This window comes from Lytechinus pictus, unplaced genomic scaffold (assembly GCF_037042905.1).
Source record: "Lytechinus pictus isolate F3 Inbred unplaced genomic scaffold, Lp3.0 scaffold_19, whole genome shotgun sequence".
NCBI classification, from domain to species: domain Eukaryota; kingdom Metazoa; phylum Echinodermata; class Echinoidea; order Temnopleuroida; family Toxopneustidae; genus Lytechinus; species Lytechinus pictus.
Genome location: NW_026974140.1, coordinates 13,384,589 through 13,409,123, shown reverse-complemented (window position 1 = coordinate 13,409,123; position 24,535 = coordinate 13,384,589). Strand labels below are relative to the sequence as shown.

The window sequence follows — 24,535 nt, the reverse complement described above, 5'->3', positions numbered from 1 at the left end:
TCAATTAAATATTATTTAATTATTCACTGAGAAATGAACTTAAGTTGGAACACATGTATGATTGCAATCTTATTAATTTGTATAGTCTCTTCTGATCAATTTGATAACAGAATTACCCCATGCTTCTACAAAAAGTCTGCATTTTTATAACTCTCTCTCTCTTTCTTTCTGTCTCTCTCCCCCCTCTCTCTCTCTCTCTCACGCCCTTCTTTTGGTCTACCCACTTTGCCTATGTTCTATTTGGTCTCATCCCACATGGTCTAATTCTAGTTCGTCTATAACTAATTTGTCTACTTTTTTGAGGGGTGTAATTTCTACTTTTTTTCTTTTTTTTTTAAAACCATTTTATCTCATTTCCAGTTAGATCATACCAATTTCGCCTAACATCTATTTGGTCTAACACCACTTAGTCTATATGATCGGATAAATAAGACCATCAGGGCATGAAATTAAATGACATAGATTTAGTCCAAGTGATACTACTGGCAAATGGATCAAAATTGATAGTCGACCAATGGTTTTTTTTTTACCATTATAACCATTATATAGAACCATTATCTAACCATTATAGATGATCTAGGAATAAACCATATGCTAGCTGACAATGTGAATAAAAATAATTTTCAACTACCATTATTGAACACAATATTCCCCTTCAAATCTCAGACACTGAAGAAAATAAAACAACACAAATCCTTTAACTGTCAGTGTACTAAAATATATCATCAGTATTTATACATATTCATTCATCATATATATGTTTGTTGTAATTGCTAATAAATGGTCAAATCCCCCCCAAAAAAAATTTTAAAAAATTAAGTTGATTTGAATAAACAGCCAAAAGTTAAATGAGTAAAACACCCCGTGGGGGGGGGGGGGGGCACTTCCATTGATGAGTGGATACCATGTGTGACCTCAAAAACACGAAAAAAAAAGGATCTCTTTTTCAAGATAGGGCACATTACGTACGTAACGTAATAAAGGTGTCAAAAACACTAAAATAATGAAAAAGGGGTAGGCCTATATATTTTGCAAAGAAAACTTTGTGTATACGGTCCAATTTGCGAGGGTATAAAAAGACTAAAATACTTTACAAATGATGTACTTTTTGCCCCAAGACTACGTGTTTAGGGTCTGATTTGAGCAGGGTGTGTGGGGTGGTACAATGAAAGTAAAGGTAAAGTCGACGTCTGTGATCAAGTCCGTGACATAACAATTAAGATATTGTTGTACTTGCTTAGGGGGTCAATTCAGGGAATACTTGTCAAAGGTACCATTTTGTTTCCAATACTTGTTAAGGGTAGGGTTTTACACGCCAATACTTGTTAAGGGGTGTATTTTCAGAACATGGAAAATACTTGTTTCGGGTGCTTTTCAAAACCCCATGGTCACACATGTTAATGTTATCCACTCGTCAATGGAACTGCCCCCTCCCGGGTAAAACACTTAAGGTCGTCAGTATCAGCTTTGTAGAATAAAAAGTTTAGTTTAGTAAATTAAAGTATCATATTTGAAAGTGAGTGCTGATGATGACACATTCTCACAATTTTTATGTATTTTATTGTATGAAATTCAAACAATCACTTTCAATCGATTTTGGCAAAAAGTTCTGCAAAAAGAAAGTTACAAAAATTATCATTTACATGTTCCAGGCAGAGATGAGCTTGTTTTATGTGAACAATGCAATCAATATTTCATTGTGAAATTCAAAATAGTGAATGGGTGACATCATCTGATATCTCATCTGCATCTGACAAGTGTTATGAATGTCACTTATATGCCAACAAATCGTGCAACCTTTCAAATTCCATAACATACTTTCTCAATTGTCACATTGTGAATATTTCACTTTCAGTGTTATGTTAGCTTATTTATTCTCTATTCAACAACATCAGGTCAGTGTTTTATGGGAGACTTTCATTACTATATTCAAATCTCAACATGTTTAACAACAAGGATTCTCAACTGCATGCAGTCATAATTCATGCCTCTGCCATTGCAAGACAAGATATATATTACATTGATAACTTATGAAATTTTTAAAATAGACCACATGTGTGACCTTGACCTTTGATATCACGACCCCAAATCTAATCATATCACCATTTCTCCCTTGTGCATACATGAGATAAGTTTGAAGTTGACTCCTCAATTAGTTATGCAGTCATCGCAAAAAGACAATTTTCAGGTATATAACGACCTCTGTGACTGCAACCTTATGACCAAAACAATTTGAAATCATCTTCTGTTATAACCTGTATTATATTCATGTTTGATATTCTGAATGTATAATTAAAGACTTATGAATTATCGTCATCCACTTGAAAACCAATTGGAGTAGTTTCCTTCCATATATCAAATAAAATGATTATTTTTAATAAAAAATTCATGTGCAATGGTACTCTCTCGACTTTGTTTCAAAACATTTGTACTTTCAAATTGATATTTGGAAATGTACCTCTCTCATACTTGCTTTGCTTTCTTTTTACGAGACACTGTATTTTCTTGAAATGGTGCTCTCTAATTTAAATTATTATCCATCACTGTTATTAAATAGACCTTCCTATTTTTACCATACAAACATCTCAAACAAAAGAGTAGATATACTTATTTGATAATATTAAAATAATAGCAAAGAAACATATACATACAGATATCATTTCAATATCATAAAATAATAACAAAGACATATACACATACATATATAATTACTGGTATAATATAATGATATCTGCATATATATGTGTCTTTGTTATTATTTTATAATTATATATTCATTGATTTCCTATCCTGACTATCCTGTATAAATGATACTTGTGTAAAAGTCTATAATAATGTTGTGATGTACTGCTCCTGGGCCCTGTTTCACAAAACTGTTTATCAAAGGCAAGATACAAACTACTGGAATATTGACACATGATTGGCTGAGAGCACACAAGTCACAGAATCCTAGCAGTTGTAATTGATAAGCTTCATGAAACATGGCCCTTATCTATTCACAAATATTTTACAAGCATGATTCAAATTCTCTGCGCTGAAATCCAATTCTACATATACTTTGCAGCAGGAACTCTTGGTCTATAAGACCCATCTATGAAAATCCATGTTTGCTCTCTTTATCTCTCTTGTGATAAAATGCATAGAATGTCACTTCTCCATGGGTCTAATGGAATGTCTAGATAGTGTGATGAGCAGATTGCTTTCATAAGAATCAAAAGGTCTCACGTCTTTAGTTGCAGCACAGCCTTTAAAAAAAATAGAAAGGAAACAAAAATAAAGCATTACTATTTAAAACCATTGTCAAAAGAATGATACAACAAAAGAGTCACTATAAAGAGAAGGTTCTTCACCTTTTCTTTTTCCAAATATTTGGGTGATTCTTATAAATTTATTTAAGCATGATCTCTTATAATCATAATATTCATAGAACAATACCTTAAATCAAGTGACAGAATAAAACTTGCTCTCATTTCTCTTTTATATGATACATCTTCTTTTCCTAATGATATTTAAAACTTAATGTTTTATATATGAAATGTATTATAATATGAATGTATAAGAAAACAAGATATTCCTATTTTTCAGTGATCACATGATGTTTCAATTCAATTCATATTTTGAAATATAGTTGTCATTTTCATCATCATCATTGTCATGATAATCACAACTAGCATTATACCACATACGTTGAAATTTTCCTCCTCATCCTTATCAAAAAATTATATTATTTCAGAGAGTAATTGAATACTAACCCGATTAGCAGTTTCCAGAGACAATACCAATTTCTGGAGTTCCTGTTTGTCAAGTTCTAATGAGACCAGTTTATTGGTTCCATCTTCTGTCAAACTTAGGTCTAGACTAACTAGAGGTTCCTGGACTGAAGAGATCTTATCACTGGACATTGCAAGCTGTATTCAGGAATATAAAATCAAACATCAATCTCAATGGGACATCTAAATATTCAAGACTGAATTGTAAGAAAGTATTCAAAATATACTTCCAAATTTGAGGAAAGGAATGATGATTTCATTTTTTTATCAGAGAAATCTGCTTTCTTTTCTTTGTATAATTATATCATTTCCAATGTAGAACACAATGAAAATAATCTGCTTTTGGTGTCAATGCATGAATTATCACTTTCTTAGTGATATGAACGAAAGCACTATGATCATTCCTTAAGTTCACTTTAGAATAAAAGTTACATCCAAATTGCCTCGGAAATGATTATAGTTTGTCCCATCACTGTTAAAAACCAACAATATGTCACCAGGGAAGGTTCTCTGTAAATAATAATATAATATAGGGTATTTATATTGCACACATATCCACCTTGTTAGGTGCTCAAGGCGCTCCTATATTACCCGGCTAAGCTAGGCGTTCATAGCGCACACAGCTTTTTAAGGAATTACTTCCTACCGGTGTTGTTTAAGCTATTTACAGAGAACCTTCTTCCCTGGTGACGTATTGTTGATTTTTGGTTGACTGGCCATGTGACATAGTCTGGTCTGTTAGCGTAAAAAAAACCCTAATAAATTAACACTAAAAAATTAGAAAATTAGCTTATCTCACTAAGGATTTCTTTTTTCCTTCATATTTTTCTTTTTCCTATTATATACCTCATACTATGGTATTTGAATTTATAAATTAAAGCGAGATAAAGAAGTTTTTAAACCATTTTTTCTTTGAAGTTTCATAGAGACTGCACAGTGGGCACATCTCAAGTTTGGGTGAACTGTGAATGTTAAACGTAGTTTTCTCCTTATTCTTGGAATCTCTCCCTGAATTTCTTCTACATCCAATCAAGTACTTGTGTTGATTCTTATTGATCAATTTTGACAATATATCATGATATGCTTTATCAAGCTCAATAAAAATCTCAAAATTCATTTTGGGAGACTTATTCTTGGTTTAGGGGTGGCAGGTAACATATTGTTTGCTTTGTAACCTCAATGCTATAATAATAAATTTTCTAGTGTTTGCTTTTAATATGATTTCGCATTATGTAAATTAAACTGAGCAAAATAGGGATATAGGTCTGTTTCTCCTTAAAATTATCTACACAATACTACAAGGAGATGAAAAAAATCATGCAGTAATATACACTTCTCTCAGCAGGAAGAATAACTGAAAAGAGCTTTAACTTACTTTTAATTTCCAATCAAAGTCTGTGAGATGTGATTGTGAGATAGTAGCTGTGTTCCCAATAAGTGCTTTCTTGAGGTCATCCCTACGTATCGACACACACTCCATCAACTGATCCTGAACGTCCTGAGACAAACCATTTAGAACAGATTTCATCTGTGAAATAAAGAAATCCAAAATAAAATGAAATATAAAAATACTGATGAAAAGACCAACATGATATACAGGTCATACAACTGAAAGCTAAACTGTTAACTAATGGAACTATGAAGTCCTGTACACAGTCTATGGGAATTACAGAATTCAATATTGACTAGTGGATCTAGGTATTATGCTCAAGCTGGAAAATGTCAAACAATGTAGAAGAAAGTGATGAATGAAACTAAAAGAATAAACATTCACTATAGAATTTTGCCGTGAACAAAATATTCTTCCCTTTCTGAAATCTATTTGTCAAGTCATTCACAAATCGACATGGACTATTTTAAAGTCACTAGAAAGGAGGCATTTTTTATCATTTATATCAGATTGAGAGTGGATTTTTCACTCTTCTAAGCTATTCACAGGCAAAATCAATTGAGAAATAACTGATTTTTTTTTGGGTTGCAATCATGCATCACAAACGTACATCATCTTTGGTAGAATCCTTCTTAACTGTCATTTTGAGATACATCTCACAACTCTGGGTGACTTGGAACCATTCATCCAAGCTCCATATCATGCCATAATCTTGATATCGAGGACGATGATGTCCTGCAAGGCTGTCCGCTATTTGATGGAGTAGCTGTATAAAAATAAATAATAGAATAAGAACATTTTTTTAATATTTGCTGGACCCTATTCTATTTAGTTTTCACAAAACTCCATAGATGCATGCATCAGAGAAGACAAATGATTGTGAAAGTTTGTTTGGCTACTAACTATCAACAATATACCCAGCAACCAAAGAATCCTACCTAGGATTATAATAATAATTATTCATAATCACGTATTAAATTTTAGTATTTGTTAATTAATAATTTTATCTATGAATTGTTCTTCAAAACGGCATTTTGTAACATCACTAATCGAAGGTACATCATAACAAAGCGGTTCAACGGACCTTGTTCATTGAATGAGTGGGTCAGATCAGACCTATTGTATTTGCTGTGTTGACAAACGGATCGAGGGATTTACACGAGATCGGTCTGGTAAGAAACCTTCAATTTTTCACCTTTTTAATTTTATAAACCAATAGATAAATAAAATCACAAAGTACAAACATTTACTTAATTACTACATTTACAAAGTCAAAGATGGATTTCCTAGGGCATGCAGGGAAATCCATCTTTGTTTTGATCTTATACATATATGGGAGGCGGTTCAACTTCAAGGCTCCATGATGAAGAAGTATATAGTCACGTATTGTATTACCGGACACTATTATGATTCCGGACGCGCAATTTACTGCGTTCAAAAACAATTTCGTACCGTTAGACTTCCGCAATTCAATTTCACAGAGCAATACATAGAACAGGATTGCAAACAAGGCGAAAAAATCCAACTTTTACCTTATTTATCTCTAAAATGACAGAAAATATCAAATAACATAGTTTTGCATTGACAATTGATATATTTTCTAACGGAAATATCAATCCGAATTTCAATCTCGTCCGCTCCTTCGATCGAATGATGAGGTGTGGTGTATTGTGGGTGATCGTCAACGGCTAGTTCTCAAGGTACCCGTGCGCGAGGTTTACCGTGAGTATAGAGCCGTCGACGATCGGCAGCGCATCGATAGAACTTGATGAGCGTCACGATACGACCTGACGAACGAGCATAATATTGGAAAGTTCCATGAAACATGCAGCTAACAAGAAAAAATAAAATAAGTTATCAAACACGAAATTATTACCAACATCTGCTCAGAATCGATATAAAAACAGCAAACAAAAACTTAGAATTTACTCATGATATGATATAAGAAGAAAAAAATAACAAATTTGTTCTAACATCATTATAATCAAGAAAAACTTTACCCGTCCGGCGCGCGTCCGGAATCATGATGTAATTTGTCACGCACGAAAATAACTGTTTTTCGTGGAGGGGTATGCGGCAAGTGCGATGCAAAGAAAATGGTTGGTAATTTTAGTATGGTTGGGGGTCCTAAAGCTACGCGGGTCCTAAAGCTACGCACCACTCATCGCGCATGCAATTCCAATGGCAAAATAAATGCGCACTCTAGCTCTGTGTGTGAAGCTGTGACGAACGATCCCTATTCAATTTTTCTACAGAGGCTGCAATAAATCCTTGAATGCAGAGAAAACCAGCAAATGTTTGGAATTTCGGAGTTATATTCACTTTGATTTCATATTTTCCTATAATAATACGGACATATTTTAGAAATTGAGGCACAGGAAATACTATTTCTTTGCATGATAAATTGAGTGCGTAGCTTTAGGACCCCTTCTACATCGGGCGGCGAAATTAAGAGGTGTTCGGAAAACACGGCGGGATTTTCGTATTAGTGAGTTTTGTGATATTTTCTTCTTGGTTAAGGATATTTAGAATATTTATTACAAATTAGTGAAAAATAATTGTTCAAATATTACAATTGGCATAGTTTTTATCATTTGGAAACAAAGTGCGTAGCTTTAGGTCCCCCCATCATAAATATAAAATAATTTTACCATATTCATAATTTTCAGAATATTTGGAATAGCAAGTGCGAATTTTTCTTGATTGTATTTCCTCTAGTTGTAATTTTTAAAGCACTGAAATAAAGGTGTCCGGCAATAGGATACACTGCCATATATGTCAAAATATTTAAAAAATATCATCATGGAGTCCTCAAGGCTACCCGGGTTCAGGCTATTTGAGCTCCGCCGGCACCGCGGGGGCGGTGCGGTCGAGCTCCGGCTCCTCGGCTCGATCGATTTTCGACTCGACAATTTGCCTTGAACAGGTTTCCTGGGCCAAAGTATTTACATAATTAAGCGGGTGAGAATAATTTGTACAGGTGAACAGAGGTTCCATGATTACCATGAGTTCATCAATTAGATAAAATACAGTCCTTACCTTTTCCATATCGGCAGTTGGGCATTTCGAAAGGAGACCAAGATCTTTTGTGGGCGTCGCCATCTTTTCAGTTGAGCTGTCTGTGATTTGAGGATTTGCTATAGCGCCAGCTATTGGTTCAATCGATAAAAATGCACACCCTCTCTACAAGAACGCTTTTTTTCTTTTCTTTTCTATTCCTTAATTCGATATCAAGTTAAAGTTCGTATTTATTTATTCATATAGGTAATTTGTTTTGTTCACAACTTCAAGTCAATAAACATCAAAATGTCATATTAAACATATAAAACCATTAATAGTAATACATTTTCAGGGGCCGCGGAACCGGGGGGGCTGGGGGGGGGGGGGCTTCAGTCCCCCCACTTTTTTCCAAAATCGTGTACAAAAACGTAAAATTTACCATATGATTGTGATTTTTAGCATGGTCAGCCCCCCCACTTTTGGCTCAGCCCCCCCACTTTGAAAACCGTTTCGCGGCCCCTGATTTTATAAGAATCAGCATTTCATTAGGCCTACAGCTATAGTAGCATGTTAAATCCTAAAAGCTATATACTGTTTTGTTGTAAAAAAAGAAAATAATTAAATTAGATGTGTGTAATCAATATTCTATTACAAGCAGTTTAGCTTTTTTTTTAATTTCATTTCAGATTCAAGCATGAAGTATTAACATAATTTCCTAAGAATATATGTATTGTGTCCAAAAAGATTTAAATTACATGTTTGTAATCAATATTACATTTCAAACAATTCAAAAAATTTCACTCCAATAATAAACATACTTATTTTAAAAAGCTATACCATCCCCTCCACATACTGCACATTGTACAATATAACTCTACGCAAAATGCGTATAAGTAGGGGATTTGGGATATGCTACTCAAGCCCCAGAAGAAAAAATAATCATAATAAAAAAACACTTTTATTATTATCATTTTAGTTTTACATTTTCAACATCATTTTCTTTTTTTTCCATAATTACCGGTAGCCAAAAATTTGAAATGGCATGGTGATAGGGCAAATTTTCTTAAAGTTGTGAGTATAATAGGGTCAAGCAAGCAAAATTTCGACCTTCAAAGATTACAAATGAAATTTTCATAGATTCTGATGATGATTATGATCGCGCCATATTTCTGTTTAAAAATATTAGGCGGAGGCTTATCCAATTAATAATAATACATGTCTGCTGACATAAGTTAGTTTTAAAGGACCACTCAAAAAGTTCAACTTTGCTGTCAATTTTACGAAGATTGTACGTGACATTATTTAGGAAATTAAAGCAATAAAATATTTCATCCTTCAGTTATTTTCCTTTCTCCTCTCCCCCCAGGACCGCCTTATGGAATGATATACCCTCTCTTTGAAAATTCTTTCTTCGTCAACGTTCCATCTATATCATGTAGGTCCTAGTAACTGCCCACTGTATCTGTATCGTACTGGTCAGCAAAATACCAGGATTGGCATTTGGCACATCACGCTAACTTGAACAGCAGGCTGGCCCGAAGTATTAATTGGTAATTAACTTATTTTTGAAGCCGGAGTCCAAAGACAGCCATATTTTCCCCGATCGGCCGCTCAAACATGATTTTTTTTTCTTTAAAGGGGTAGTCGTAATAGTTACTCCTTAGCTTTATTCTAATAAATCAGCATATAGTATCATATAATTCTTATTTATATATGCGAGCGCGAGCAATTTTTTTTGAAATTGTATGTATTTTTTCCTAAAATTTGGACATTCTAGGCAATGTTTGCTATCCTGAAAAAGATGTATATGCAACTATACTACGAACGCGAAGCGCGAGCAGAAATTTTTGATACACGTTTTGAACTGATCGAAAAGGTAGGCCTATACCTATACTGCTTGCAGTTAGACATGAAGACGTTACATATTTCAACAATCAAATAATGCGAGCGCTAGCTGAAAACTTTTGTCATTTCTAGGCCTACATAAAGAATGGAAAATTTTAATCAATAGTTGTAATCGTGAAAGCGCGAGCGGAAAAATTCGAGATTCAGACCTACAAACGGGACACTCTTATCGTGTTTTGTAAATCATGAAAAGGGTGCGTAATAGGGGATCTTCCTACATTAAAAAAAAGGAGAATGAAACCCTTGAAACCATGCAGCTGAATCCATATCAAAGAGAAAAATCAAAGAAACATATTGTTGAAAGTTTGAGGAAGATTGAATGAATAATAAGAAAGTTATGAGCATTTGAATATTGAGATCACTAATGCCATGTAGATCCTCCCATTGGCAATGCGACCAAGATCTGTGATGTCACACACGTACAACTCCCTCATTACTTTAGTACTTATTTCACTTACATTCTCACTTTTATAGAGTCTATCACAAGGTGAGGTGTTCTCTTTATGAGAGGACATGCAAGTACAGAGGTTTCACAACATTATATCATTGATGAATCGTTTTTCATATGATTAGAATGAGCAAAAAGAGATGTTTTGGGGTATATTTTCAGTGTCCAAAAGGGGAGAGTTGTTCATCTGTGACATCATAGATCTTGGTCGCATTGCCAATGGGAGGATCTCCATAGCATTAGTGATCTCGACATTCAAATGCTCATAACTCTTCTATTGCTAGTCCTATTTTACTCAAACTTTTGTTGATCTTATTCTTTGATTTTTCTGCTTTCACAATTAAAAGCTAACTTACTCCAAGAGTTTCATTCTCCTTTAATAATGCAAGCCAAAGACCATGCAAGCACAAAGCGCGAGCAGATGCACGCGCATGTTTTAGATTTAATCCAAGAATCTATCTAAATACATCTTTTATCATGAAAATCAAAGCGAGCGCGAAGCGTGCATGAGCATAAAATATTCGATATTCCGATCTAAAAAAGGGTTAATTTCAGCTCTGTAATTATATTTTAAGCACTTTGTAGGTGGATATGGATCGCACTTAATAAAGGGCTGATATTTTTCATCATTGTTATTTTTTTAGTTTTGACATAGGACCGGGAAATCCTTAGGACATGTCATCATATGAAAATGATGACTATTATTCTATTCCTCTTGTTAAGCGCGAGATGAAACAAAAGGGACAATTTAATTATTAAAGGGGAATCCAACCCAAATAAAAACTTGTTTTTATAAGGAAAAGAAAAATCAGACAAGTTGATAGGTGAAAGTTTGAACAATATTGGACAAACAACAAGAGAGTTATGAATTTTTAAAAGTTGTAAATATTGGTAATCACTATACCCATGGAGACTTCAAATTGGCCGCATATGGGATGTCATAGTGATGTAAGGCAAGGACTACTCTTCCATGTACTCCAATACACATTATGGCTAAAATGTAATTTTTTCCAAAAGTTTTATTTCAAATTATATTTTTCTTTCATGAGGACATAAAACAATATACTACCTGGGTTGTAGTTAGATTACTGCCCCAGGGGAATGGGTACTTGGGAGAAAACCACAAATCCCTGATAATAAAGTACATGGCCTATGGGAAAGTTGTCCTTGCCCCTTGTCATAATTTACTTACTCAGTTGCCAATTTGAAATCTACATAGTATTAGTGATCTCAATTTTAAAGCAGCTATAACTTTCTTCTCGCTTGTCCGATTTCTTTCAAACTTTCACCATTCTGTTTAATTTATTTTTCTCCTTCCCAACACAACATTTTATGGCCAAGGCTGGATTCCCCTTTAAATTGACATCTTATTCATGAATGCATGAGGGCGCGGAATTAATGCGAGTGCAAATCGCGTGCCAAAATTTAGATAAACTGTCATGAAAAAGAGATTTTAAGTAGTTTGTTGTGTAATCAATATTGACACAAACATAACTCGCCAATCAAAATGCGGGCATGCAGCGCTAGCTGATACGTTTTGACAATCAGACCTGAAAAGGGATATTTTGAAAACTTTATGAATACATGAAAAAATAAGTACCTGATAAATCAAAATTTGCGAGCGCGCAGCGCGAGCAGAAAATTTTAATATTCAGACCATATAACTGATATTATTACATAGCACTTTATAAAAATCAATTTGTAAATCACACAAAATAATGAAAGTTCGATTTCCGAGGTGAAATATGTTTTGTATATTGACTTCCAAACTTGGAAATTAAGCTCAATATTGAACAAGTTATGTAAATCACCTAACAGGCAATGCGAGCGCGAGCGAAAATTTTATACAGTGACATGAAAGATTCTTTTCATTTTTCCCCTCATTTCAATATTTTTTATTCACTCGTCTTCCTCTTCTTCTTTTTTTCTCCGCTCTTTTCCTTTTTTTTCTTTCTTTCCTTTTTTTTTTGCTCCGCCAATAGGGGGGGGGGGGGGGGGCCGGGCCTCCCTGCATGGATCCGCCTATGCAAAGATTACAGGGATATCGAGTTCACTCCCTTCGAGGACGGGTTGATTACGGATCTGTTTGAACTCTTTGGGTTGTGTCTCGTAGATATGCCCTATTGCATTATAAAGCAGGCTTCGATTCTCCAGTCATTTTTATTTTTTCCACAATTTTCATCTTTGTCAATTTCATTGCACAGCATGCATTGTTTAAAATATTAAAATGTAACAGGAAAGTGGAATAATAGACAAAATGAGAAAAGAGTGGAAGGCCTCTGGCCGCAGTCTCGCCTGCATTATGCGATTCAATATAGCAGCATGTGCTGATTTTGAGAACCATTGAATACTTATTAAGAAAAACCATTCATGTTTCATACATATGATAATAAAATATGAAGTTATTGATCCTATGAACTTTGGCTTTGTTCATGTAACCCGGAACTTCTGCAAAACGACGAGTGACTTGCTTATCCTTTATACGTCCAAGTTTCATGCAATATATTAATTTACTTCATAAGTCACGATGACATTTAAAATACCCACATTATCACGGCCAAAGTTCATTAATTCTAATGACCTTTGACTTTAATTATGTGACTGAAAACTCATGAAAGATCAGTGATACTTGCTTACTCTTAATGTCTACGTTTTAGGAACTAGATCCATATCTTTCTAAGTTATGATTAACCTTGGTTAAGATTTCATGTTGTTGTCGCCGCCGCGGTCGGAAAAGCAGCCTCTGGGGGTCTCGCTCTGCTATGCAAGCTAGACAAAAATGAAGATTGGAAAGAATATTAGGAAAGAAAGAAAATCAACCAAATAAATTAACAAAGAAAAATAAATGATACCAACAAGTGTGTTGTATATGTTATTTTATTCAGTCACTATTCGCTGAAGCATTTTATACTGATAACCAAAATAAAAATCCTCAGAATACGATAAATTGGATTTATTATACACCATTGATTGATAAACATTAATATTTTGTTTACATAAATGTGCACATTCGTAAAGAACCATGTGCCACTTCTAGACAACGGGATTTAAAAAAAAATGAAAACCCAAGAATTAGAAACAGAATACAATTATAATGCAGCCCATGTCATTTTCAAATCCTGTATCAAGAACATTTCGTCGAGAGAAAATTACAAACTACATAATCATTTTGATATAAATCAGGCCAATCCACTGACTGATCAATGACAAACATAGAATTGTAGTAAAGTACCTGGTAATGTAAATGATTTTAGTACGTAGGACCAATAAAAACCTTTTCCATCAGCTTTCAAGTTGACTTTCATGGACTTTGACTCATGTTCTATGCTGTTATTTTGAATAGACAAACTAGTCAGTTTTGACTATTGTTGCCTTGATTATTTGCTCCCCTTTTCACTATATATTATGTTTGCTCGCAAAAAAAAACACCTCTTAGTGGAGCGTTATGGCCATGTGGATTTGTCTTCTGAATTTCAAACAAGAGGGTCATGGGTTCGAATCTCAGTCATGGCATAATTTCCTTTGGCAAGAAATTGATCCATAATTGTGCTGCCCTCAATCCAGGTGAGGTAAATGGGTACCTGGCAGGAAGGGGAAATGCTTGTGCATTGTAAAAGACTGTAGGACTAAAGCAAGGGTAACAGTGGAGTAATGAGGCAAAAATTTGGAGGGGCTCAATATGGCATATCGCATAAAATTGATAAAAAGTAACAAGCGAGCAAATTATTTAGACATTTTCATTAGGGTGCGTACAAAAGTCGAAGCTTGTAATAGATTTTGAGATAATATTCAGAAAATAATATCATATTTCACCCTTTTCCCCTTTACTTTTCTTTACTTTTGTCTTATTCTTTTTGGTCATGAAAGCCCCCCCCCCCCTATCTGTACACCAGTGCAGGGTTATAATATCCAAGTCCAATTCGAAACGCGAAGGGACATTATATCATAATGTGATATGAGCTATACAAGAACTGCATTTCTATCATGGGTGTAAATTGTCTACTTTTAAGAAAGTGCACAGCAAATCAAAATCTTGCACAGATTTGTTTTAGTAAAATATGGCTAATCTGTTCCACATTTTGACAAAAATTAAGTGAACTAGAATCACATGTAATGCACATCCACCTGGTGATACACGGGGACTAACTTTGTACGAATAACATAAATAAACATACTATGAATGGGAAGATATAATTCAAAAGATCTTCTAGCAAAAAGAAATATATGATCTAACCTAAAGAGAAGGAATGCAACGTAAAGCCTCGAAATAATAGCATGAAAATATTTTGACAAATTAAAGTAACTTACATTCTTTTTGCACTGAACAGAGTGGACAAAGTAAATGTACAATCAAGCACACACACATATGACAAAACAACAAATATGGATTTTGGGGCCACTTGAAATGACCCAAAATCACATATCACCCCCAAATTATCTCACTCCTCAAAGAAAATCTTCTCCCCCCCACAAAAAAGTTTTAAAAAATTGATTGATATACGCTGCATACTAATTTCATCAATATTTAACCACCATTGATATGATTATTACGATAATTGTATCTACGACAATAACTGCACAAGCACTAAGAAAATAATAAGCATATTTCTTTAAAAGTTTAAATAAAAACAATCCAAACATTGTTTGTGAAAAATGCATTATTAAACTTGGTATTTCTCATTTGCATTCCTCCCGAGCATTCCTATCATTTTGAACATGATTTAGATGAGTGAACGCATACCCAAAGTTCCCAAATAACATGTACATCAATTTATCAAATAAGCAAATACATCTGGATTATTATATAAACAATGAAATAGCAGAATATTTACACAAAGTATTTACAAAGCACTATCATCTGAGGCTCTTACGACTAGGGACTTATTATTTCCTTTCATTCATATTCTAATATCATATTTTCATTCTATCATTTATTGAGGGAAATAGTGAATAAGTGAATATCCTTGAAATACAAGTAATGTCAATGAGGAACCCTAACAGTAACACAGAACATTACAACCCATAGATGTGCAAAATATGAAGGTAAAATAGGCATACTGTAATAAGAATAATACATAGACAATGAATGGTTTGGAAAAAAAACAGCATATCATATAACTAAGACTTTGTTAAGTTTATCAAATTCACAATTTTTCTATTTGTTTAATAACACAATGAAAATAATAGTCATCTGTATCAAGATGGAACAATTCATGCCTAAACATGTCAGTTAGTGACACAAAAGGCAGCACAGGATAGGAGTATACTGTATGTCAGGCAAGCTTCAAATGTTATTGTCTAAGATATCAATGATAATATAATTGACTGATATGGAATGTAAAATAAGTATTTCCAGAAAATCTAAGAAGAATTCACACTTATCCAGCAACATTAAAAAAAATGACAAAATTATAGGAAAAATTAAGAAACAATTTAATCATATCACATTATCACCATTTTTAAGATCAAAATCAGAAATAAAAGTTGCTTTCCTCTCTTATTCTTTCTTTGAAACAAAGGATAGTTAAAATACAATTAATGTGCTCTTTTCTTACACTAGATATCTCAAACATCAGCCCTATTGATAAATAATTATCATTTGATTTGTAATTAGATAAACTTGCAATTCAAAATTGAAGGTTAATATCATCTCTATTCTCTAGAATCTTGGTAAAATCAATTTAATGTATTCTTAATCATGTGACAACTTAAACATTATTTGCTATCCCATTTATTCATTTTCTACAATATGCTGCCTTCACATGTTCAATTTAATCTCATTGTGGCACATTAGCGAAGGGATTTCGAAGGTGAATTTGGCAGGACTAAAGCAATCCAAGCTACCTCGAACATTCTGTACAAAAATAGAAAGGAAATAATAGAAATATATGAATTTAAAAAAAATAATTAAAAATGCATCATTTACTACATCATTGATATATAGAAATGGAACACAACTGGTGTCAAATATGATATGTATGTCTGACTTTACAGAACAATCACAACTATGAAAAGCCAAAATAAGGTAATCTCAAGATTTTACTAGGTTTTTTTCCCGGGTTATTTTAAAAGTATGACTTTTTCTCAATAATAGTATACCAATATATGAGGTCTTGAGAAAGTATAGTGAAAATTATTTATCTGAGGTTGGTCTGGCAATAGTTATATTGCAAGTCTAACTGAGGATTAATAATTCTACTCTGCTTTTGAAAGAAACACCTGATGTAATTGTTTTATATCCTACATTTAGTAAATTAGAACCAAAATCTACATGTATGTGCTGAGCTTGCATAGTCGGTTGACTTCATCCAAGTCATTCAACTTACGTTGAATGACCTACTTCCCATCGCGCTCAGTGGAACGCAGATTGGTGCCTGCGCTGATACATCACGGGAATTGCCCGGGAGAGCTCGCTGACCGGCGCACACAAGAAATTAGCTAATTATCAATTTTTCTGAAATAATGACGTCAGAATATTGGTACAGCGTAATATATATTGAGGTCTGACATCACGCTAAATCGTAGTTAGAATATATTTGGTCATTTGATCAGATGCTATTTGAACCAATCACTATACAGGATATAATCTATGTAGGATATAATGTGCTTTATACTAGTATCATGATAAATGATGTCCTATGCAATAACAATTGACTCTAATGATATTAATCATAAGTAAAATATCAATTACATCAAATAACTCATAATTTAATAATATTTACAACCTATATAATCAAAGATCATTGAAAACCCCACTTGGCCTGCCATACTCCAATCTTTCATAAAATCATGCAAAACTACATGGACAGCTTCATGAAACGGTCTCTACAACTTATACCATTGACCTTGTAGAAGCCAAGTTCACATGGGCTTTGATTTGTGAGTGTCGTGAAATCCCGGCGTCCAATCTCCACCACAATTACTTTTTTTTTTCTTACAAGTTTTAGTGAACCAGGTTTTTGAAATTGGACAGATGGTTGCAGGGTCAAAGCATATTTTGTTAAGACACATTGACTCAAACAATTGCATAGTTAAAGGTGAGTCCAATAATATAATAGGTATGCTTTCTTTTACCTGGTGACATACAGCAATTTACCATAATCACTGCTATGATAAATTTGCATTTTTTTAAATACATTTTTAGACCTACAAAGAACAAGTTTGTTTCCTCACCCAAGCCTCACCACATATTATCATTAAAAGTGCATTATGGGACCTGGATGTCTCCATAGCCTGCACATTGTGAACAACAGAAGGCGATATACCTGACCCTGAACAGGTATCTGGAGAGTACCATACCCTTTCAAAGGCCTTAAAATGAATTGGACACCAACATCTGTCACTTCCTTGTGAAATAAAAGTTACTTATCATTTTCTCCTTCTCTCTTTTATATTTGAAAAAAAATGTGGAGAAATTTCCTATGAAATGAACAACATGAAGTGCAATTGACTCGATCATTACCTACTACTGTATAACTAACTGCTTGGACTTTGGCAAATATTTGACTTCCCTGGCCATCAACTGATGCACTGGGCAAACTGCTATCAAATATTGCACGTACCTGTATAATTTTTATGTCATTTTATGTAATGTTTGATATTGCTTTGTAAATCTTAAATATGTTTGAAGTGCCGAATAAATAATAAATAAATAAATAAATGAAAAGTAAACTTATGCAAGTTTACCCATAGTGCACAAAATTCTTACTTTGAAATATCCCTCAGCATGTTCCAACAAATGTTATGGCCTTTCCAGTCTTCTTAAGAGCCTCAAGTACAACATCACTTGATAAAGATGTACTCACATAAACCTTCTTTTGTTCCAAGTTAATCTCAAAATTATCCACTCCTGATAAGAAATAAATGAATGGAGCAAGGAAATACAAAGATGTTATCTTACAATGAGCAAAGTGGCACTGATTAGATCATACATGATCTATAACGCAAGGAGTGAACCACAGTGGACTGACATGACACTCCTTCAATAATTCACATTCTGAATTTCCACAATATGAAAGTAAGACTTTTAGAAATGATAGATTGTTTATATTCCTGGCATTATTACGCTGTTAAGGTTATTACCGAATAAGGACTGATTTCTTTTCCTTCTCTTCACCCCCCCCCTCTCTCCCTTTGTCTCTCTCTCTTCTTTATCTTTATTCCCCTCAACCTTTTCCTCTTTTCTATCTTATTATGTTTGATACCCATTCTTCACATCATTCATTACTTCCTCATTCTCCCCATCATGTTCTCTTTTCAAGCTCCCATTTACCCCCAAGTTTCTTCTTTAAGATATGAATACTCAATTCCAACCTTTCTTGCTTTTTTCATGTACTTGTATTTGCATAATTTATATATTTTTGCCATACCAATATGTTCGTACAATTATGAATTCATTTAATAAATCAGAATAACTTAAGTTAAAACACGCGTAAGCATATTTCCTCCTCCCTCTTCTTATTACTTTACTATGAATTTTGTTATGAATTGAACTGACTTGTTATAATCCATGTGCATATTTTCTCTTGCTTTCTGTTTGTTATTCATTTTGTTGCCCTGTATACTGTTCGTATAAACAGATAACCTGGGCGTATTCCCGGGGCGTATTGTAATTGTTTCCCTTTTTTATCAATAAAAGGTGATTTATAAAAAAAACAAGAAGATATTTTTAATGTAAAAAATAGAATCTTTTGTACCTGTATGCAGACCCTCCAGTTCATAAGCAGAAGCAAAGTATGCTTACTACATTATTTTTTTCATGTCAAAGTCTTGATTCCTACAACTACACATTTTGCAGAAGCCCAATTTAAAACCAATGTCTTCCTACCTGTAAATTATTACCATTTTCAACAGTTTTTTAAACTTGACCTTTTTATACACTTTTTTTTAAATAACGAAATACATGATTTTTTCTTTCATTTATCTAAAGCAAGCTGAGAATATTATACCCCCATGACAATGTTTATCAATTGGGATTGTTTTGACAAGATACCAACAAGAAAGTCTTTGTAATGCTAAGAAGAATTTGACTCCAATATTAAAGTCCAGTATGAACAAAGATGATTTAAAAATCCCCAAGAAAAAAAATCACTATCAAATTCATGACAAATTATTAAAATCAATAATCTAATCATTATAATAACCAAAACATTAGTCATCATACAGAATACTCTCAGTGGTCCCTCAAAGTCAAGACCTCAATGATTGTGCAGTTAGATATTAAAAATCAACAATATACCTGAATAAAAAAATAATAATAAATTTGGCAAATACATTATAATTTCCTCTCCTCTCAACTACATGTACATGTATACCCCAATGTCCTTTCAATACCAAACTGGAAAACATACACATAAAAAAGGATTATTTGAAACTTGATCTCACCTTCTAGACGACCAAGCACTCTTTTAACAGCACCTTCACAACCTCCACAGGTCATTTCCACAGTGAATTCATATTTCTGTTCAAAGTGAGAAAAGAACCATTGAAACACAAGATTACATTTACGGAATTTCAAATAACTTAATAATATATTAAAACTTAGATTAAGCAATGTACGTAAAAACAAATTTAAGAATTACCGTACATCTTCACAAAGAATGATGGGAGTTCTAATTCTATCTCTTCTGTATTTCTGTGAAGTGTATATGTAGGCCTACAGTATGAAGCCTTTACAGCAGGAGTTATTCACTTAATACCTCAAGTGATGGTTCGTGTAGGCTCCACTACCAGAGGCGTCGATCCTGGGGGGCAGGGGGGGCGATCGCCCCACCAATGAAAATATTGGGGGGGCAAACATATCGTTTTGCCCCCCCAATAATTCTGCATGCATGTGCAAAAATAAAATAAGATTGCAGTGTTACACATAAATCAGCAAGCGAGATTGAGATACACAACTCCTTCTTTATTTAAAATCGTGCTCAAAATGTCAATTTTTCAGATTGGAATATAAAAATTTTCAGCTCGCGCTTCGCGCTCGCATTAATTTGTTGGTGAGATATGTGTCCGAGTCTCTTTCTCACATATATAGGCCTGTGTGTGTGTGTGGGTGAGTTTGTTTGGTGTGATCGAGCGCCTTTAGAACGATTCATGATTTTGCCCCCCCAATCTGAAAAATGGATCGACGCCCCTGTCCACTACACTATACTACGCGTAGTGTAGCGGTAGTGAAGTGTAGTGGAGCCACACAAACCATCACTTGAGGTATTCACTCAATTGTCTGCGGTAAAAGAGAGTTATTGTTATAACCTTCATGCTTGGGCAGGAGTTTGAATCTGTCTCTTGACTTGGCTGTTGGATTTTTTTTTAAATATGTCTGAATAGAACATTATTCCAATGGAAAAGTCTAATGTCATCACTTATCAAGTAATCAGTATACATGTATCATGCACTGTCACCCATTGAAGAGTCAAGAGCTAAGAGTAGACATCCACAAGGGAAAAAATGCAGGAAAGGGGCAATTGTTGGGTGGATAGACAGAATTTGAATATAAATAGTGTCAAGATGACAAACATGAGAAAAAGCTCCAGATCCTGGCTAAATATAAATCTAAGTAAAATGCTCCAAACCACAAAAGGGGTAAGTAATGAGTCATGACACAAGATCCATGTCATGAACGAAAAAAATCCTGCAAAACAATGACAAATAAAAAAATCCCAATAAAAATTCAAAATTTAAAATGGAATCCCTCTAACCCCAATCTCAAACCACTAGCTCACTGCAACCATCCTGCCTGTGGGGAATCTACAGGTAGGACTATGGTATGCCAATGCTGTACAGAGCACACACTTTAATAAATCATTAAAGTATCACTTTTGTGACCAAAATTACTAAATTCTATACAGTTTCAATTTATTTTTCAGTAACTTCGTAATAATTTTTGTATGCACCAGAGCGCTCAAAAACTTGAATTTGGGGCATATTTTTGTGTACGCCAATCTATGGGTGGAAAGTAATATGGCAAGAAAATTTTAATTTTTCAATCTCGACTCTATTTTTAATTAAGAAAAAAATTATTTAAAGAATCAAATTTACTTAAGAGCCAAGTTGTATGATGAATAGGTGTAATGGAAACTGTCAGTGTAAAAAAAAATCAAGCATTTGTCCCAAAGAAAAAGAGAAAATAAGTCAAACATTGCCACCCTTATTTTGCCACACATGGAGATATTAAACAGAGAACAAGGTTATATCATAACCTTGTTCATTCAATGAGCGTCTCAAACCGGAACTCCCTAAACTGCTGCACACACTGCAGTACAGTGCTTCATCATTCATGTTTGGATTGTGTGTGTGTTTTTCTTTATATTTTATATACTAATGACATAAAATGAAAATAAATACATGTAGTATGTCCAATACAATAGAAAATTAGAAATGACCACCCCCCCCCGCGACTTGATGACGGACGTCACCGTCATGGCGGTGCATGCACCCCACCATCTGGGCATGGGCCTACCTCGGGCGAAGTTTGTGCAGGCTACACTCCACTTCACTACCGCTACACTACGCTCCACCTACCCGAACTTCGGGACCGTGAACTCGATCGGCTATAGTATTAGCCTATTCCGAGTGACAAGTCAAAGGTGGGATCAAAAAGTGGTTTATTGTAAAAATTATAGAAAAAAAATATAACGAGATAGAAAAATAGCTTAATTTCTTACTCCACACCCTTATTTCACTCCGTGTCCATCCTCCGGTTATCCTCAAAATTTGTGATTTTGGGCCAGTATCTTATTCCTCACACGTATTATTCATGGCCGATTTCAAAACATTGCATGCGATCGGTCGCAGGCCAAACAGCATAAATATTTGGGAAAATATTCCAAGAATCAGTGGAATATTTTTTCAAACTCTTAGAATATTTCTGGTATTTTCTGAGCCATCCAATATAATATAAATATTTATGCTGTTTGGCCTGCGACCGATCACATGCGATGTTTTGAAATCGGCCGTGAATAATACGTGTGAGGAATTAGATACTGGCCCAAAATCACCAATTTTGAGGATAACCGGGGATGGACACGGAGAGAAATAAGGGTGCACTGTAGAGTAAGAAATTAAGCTATTTTTCTTTCTCGTTATATTTTTTTTCTATAATTTTTATAATAAACCACTTTTTGATCCCACCTTTGCCTTGCCCTTGGCTTCGTCACTCGGAATAGGCTAAGACTAAGAGCCGATCGAGTTCACGGTCCCGAAGTTCGGGTAGGTGGAGCGTAGTGTAGCGGTAGTGAAGTGGAGTGGAGCCTGCACGAACTTCGCCTGAGGTAGGCATGGGCCATGCCATGCAGCTGCAGCCCACGGCATGCACCAAGCTAGACCAAAAGCTTCGGTCTCTGTTATGTTGGTTGTTCAGCTGAACTCCGTTGGCTTCACCCACCAAATACAGAGACCGAGGTTCTAGCGCGATCTGTACAGGGGACTCAATGGCCATATGTTTATGTACTTAAGATCGGATAAAACAGGGAAGTGAATTTGCGCGACAGCCGAGGTAAGTCACTGTTTTTGTTCCTTTTAACTTGATTTTTCTCCGTTTTTTGGCAATTAATGCCAAGAGGGAATATTAATTTGCATTTTGGTTGCGTTAATTTTCAAATTTTTTATTCATTAAAGACAAAAATTGAAGAGCCCCGACGGGGGGATTTTGCATTGCAAGTCCCCTAATGGTGGCTGCACGCTAGCGAGCCGTCTGTGTACGAGGAGAAATTTAAAAAAAAAAAAAAAAAGTTAAAAAACTCCTCGAAACAGACGGCTGCCAGCTGTCTAGCACCAAGCAAGAGTCTCGACCAAGACCCAAGTCCAACTCCAACTTAGTCCAAGACCAAGCCCGGCACGTCGGATTTCCGTTCTAGGACTAGGACTAGGAGTAGGACTAGGTAGACTTCTAAGTTCTACTTACTTGACTAGCCATTTTACGTACGATGATCAAGACAGCATGAAGATCAAAATTAGGAACAAAGTTAACCTAAGGCTAAGTCCTAGTGTCAAGCGAAGCGAGGATTAAACAATAATTATCACGCCCAGCAATATCAGTGCAAAGAATGAATGCAACGTAGATAGGGAATAAAAACATCATGTGATTGGTCATATGACTACAAATACGTCATTATGTATGATCAGGTGCACGGAACTTTGAGTTTCGCGATCAGGTGACTGTAACCGTGTATCAGCTGGAGAATGGAAACTGTTCTCCTGCATGGACCAATCAAAGAAAAAGATAAGGGTCTACAGAGAAAGGAAAGAAAAAAGGATAAATGGCTAAAGAATAAAATGGGAAGAAAAAAGGGAGAGAGAAAAGATGAGAATATTATGAGAAACGTAAGATGAAAAAGATCTCGAGAACGTAAAGAAAATTAAGAGAACAAATTAGTTTAACTGGAAAAGGAAGAGGATAAATGGGAAAGAAGAACCTATAAGAGACTTCAGGAGAAAGAAAGAAAGAAAGAAAGAAAGAAAGAAAGAAAGAAAGAAAGAAAGAAAGAAAGAAAGAAAGAAAGAAAGAAAGAAAGAAAAATGAAAGAAAGAAAGAAAGAAAGAAAGAAAGAAAGAAAGAAAGAAAGAAAGAAAGAAAGAAAGAAAGAAAGAAAGAAAGAAAGAAAGAAAGAAAGAAAGAAAGAAAGAAAGAAAGAAAGAAAGAAAGAAAGAAAGAAAGAAAGAAAGAAAGAAAGAAAGAAAGAAAGAAAGAAAGAAAGAAAGACAGAAAGAAAGAAAAAAAAAGAAAGAAAGAAGAGTGAGGGAACGAAAGGAGGAGGAAAAGAAAAAATAGGGACAAAGAATAAGGGAGAAATAATATAATTGACTGAATGATTACGAGTCATTCAAACATATTGTGCTCATCCCAGGTGCTCATTCTATCATATATTGAAACTCCTAATCATATTTTATATATATATAAATGTGATATCACATCAAAACTTAGGCAAGAATTTGTTGAAAGACTTGGAAACACATTGATGTAAAACTAGATGACCTTAATAAGAAAAGAATGGTGGTAGGCTTTATCAAGGACTGCCCCTGCTTGTG

The 24,535-nt window shown here is 34.4% G+C and overlaps 2 protein-coding genes across 2 annotated transcripts; both read right to left on the bottom strand.

The window, feature by feature from the left end:
- Nucleotides 1–696: 696 nt before the first annotated feature.
- LOC129260860 (COMM domain-containing protein 8-like) lies at nt 697–8,295 on the bottom strand. The gene is made up of 5 exons (XM_054898853.2): nt 8,200–8,295; nt 5,771–5,926; nt 5,146–5,298; nt 3,753–3,908; nt 697–3,245 (listed from the first exon to the last, which is right to left on the bottom strand). The coding sequence occupies exons 1-5, from the start codon at nt 8,260–8,262 to the stop codon at nt 3,222–3,224; spliced, it is 552 nt and encodes a 183-aa protein (XP_054754828.1). The 5' UTR covers nt 8,263–8,295; the 3' UTR covers nt 697–3,221.
- Nucleotides 8,296–16,277: 7,982 nt separating this feature from the next.
- On the bottom strand, nt 16,278–23,570 carry LOC129260861 (copper transport protein ATOX1-like). The gene is made up of 4 exons (XM_054898854.2): nt 23,412–23,570; nt 19,898–19,973; nt 18,222–18,362; nt 16,278–16,367 (listed from the first exon to the last, which is right to left on the bottom strand). Exons 1-3 carry the CDS (start codon nt 23,421–23,423, stop codon nt 18,235–18,237), a joined length of 216 nt encoding a protein of 71 aa, XP_054754829.1. The 5' UTR covers nt 23,424–23,570; the 3' UTR covers nt 16,278–16,367; nt 18,222–18,234.
- Between the last annotated feature and the right edge of the window lie 965 nt (nt 23,571–24,535).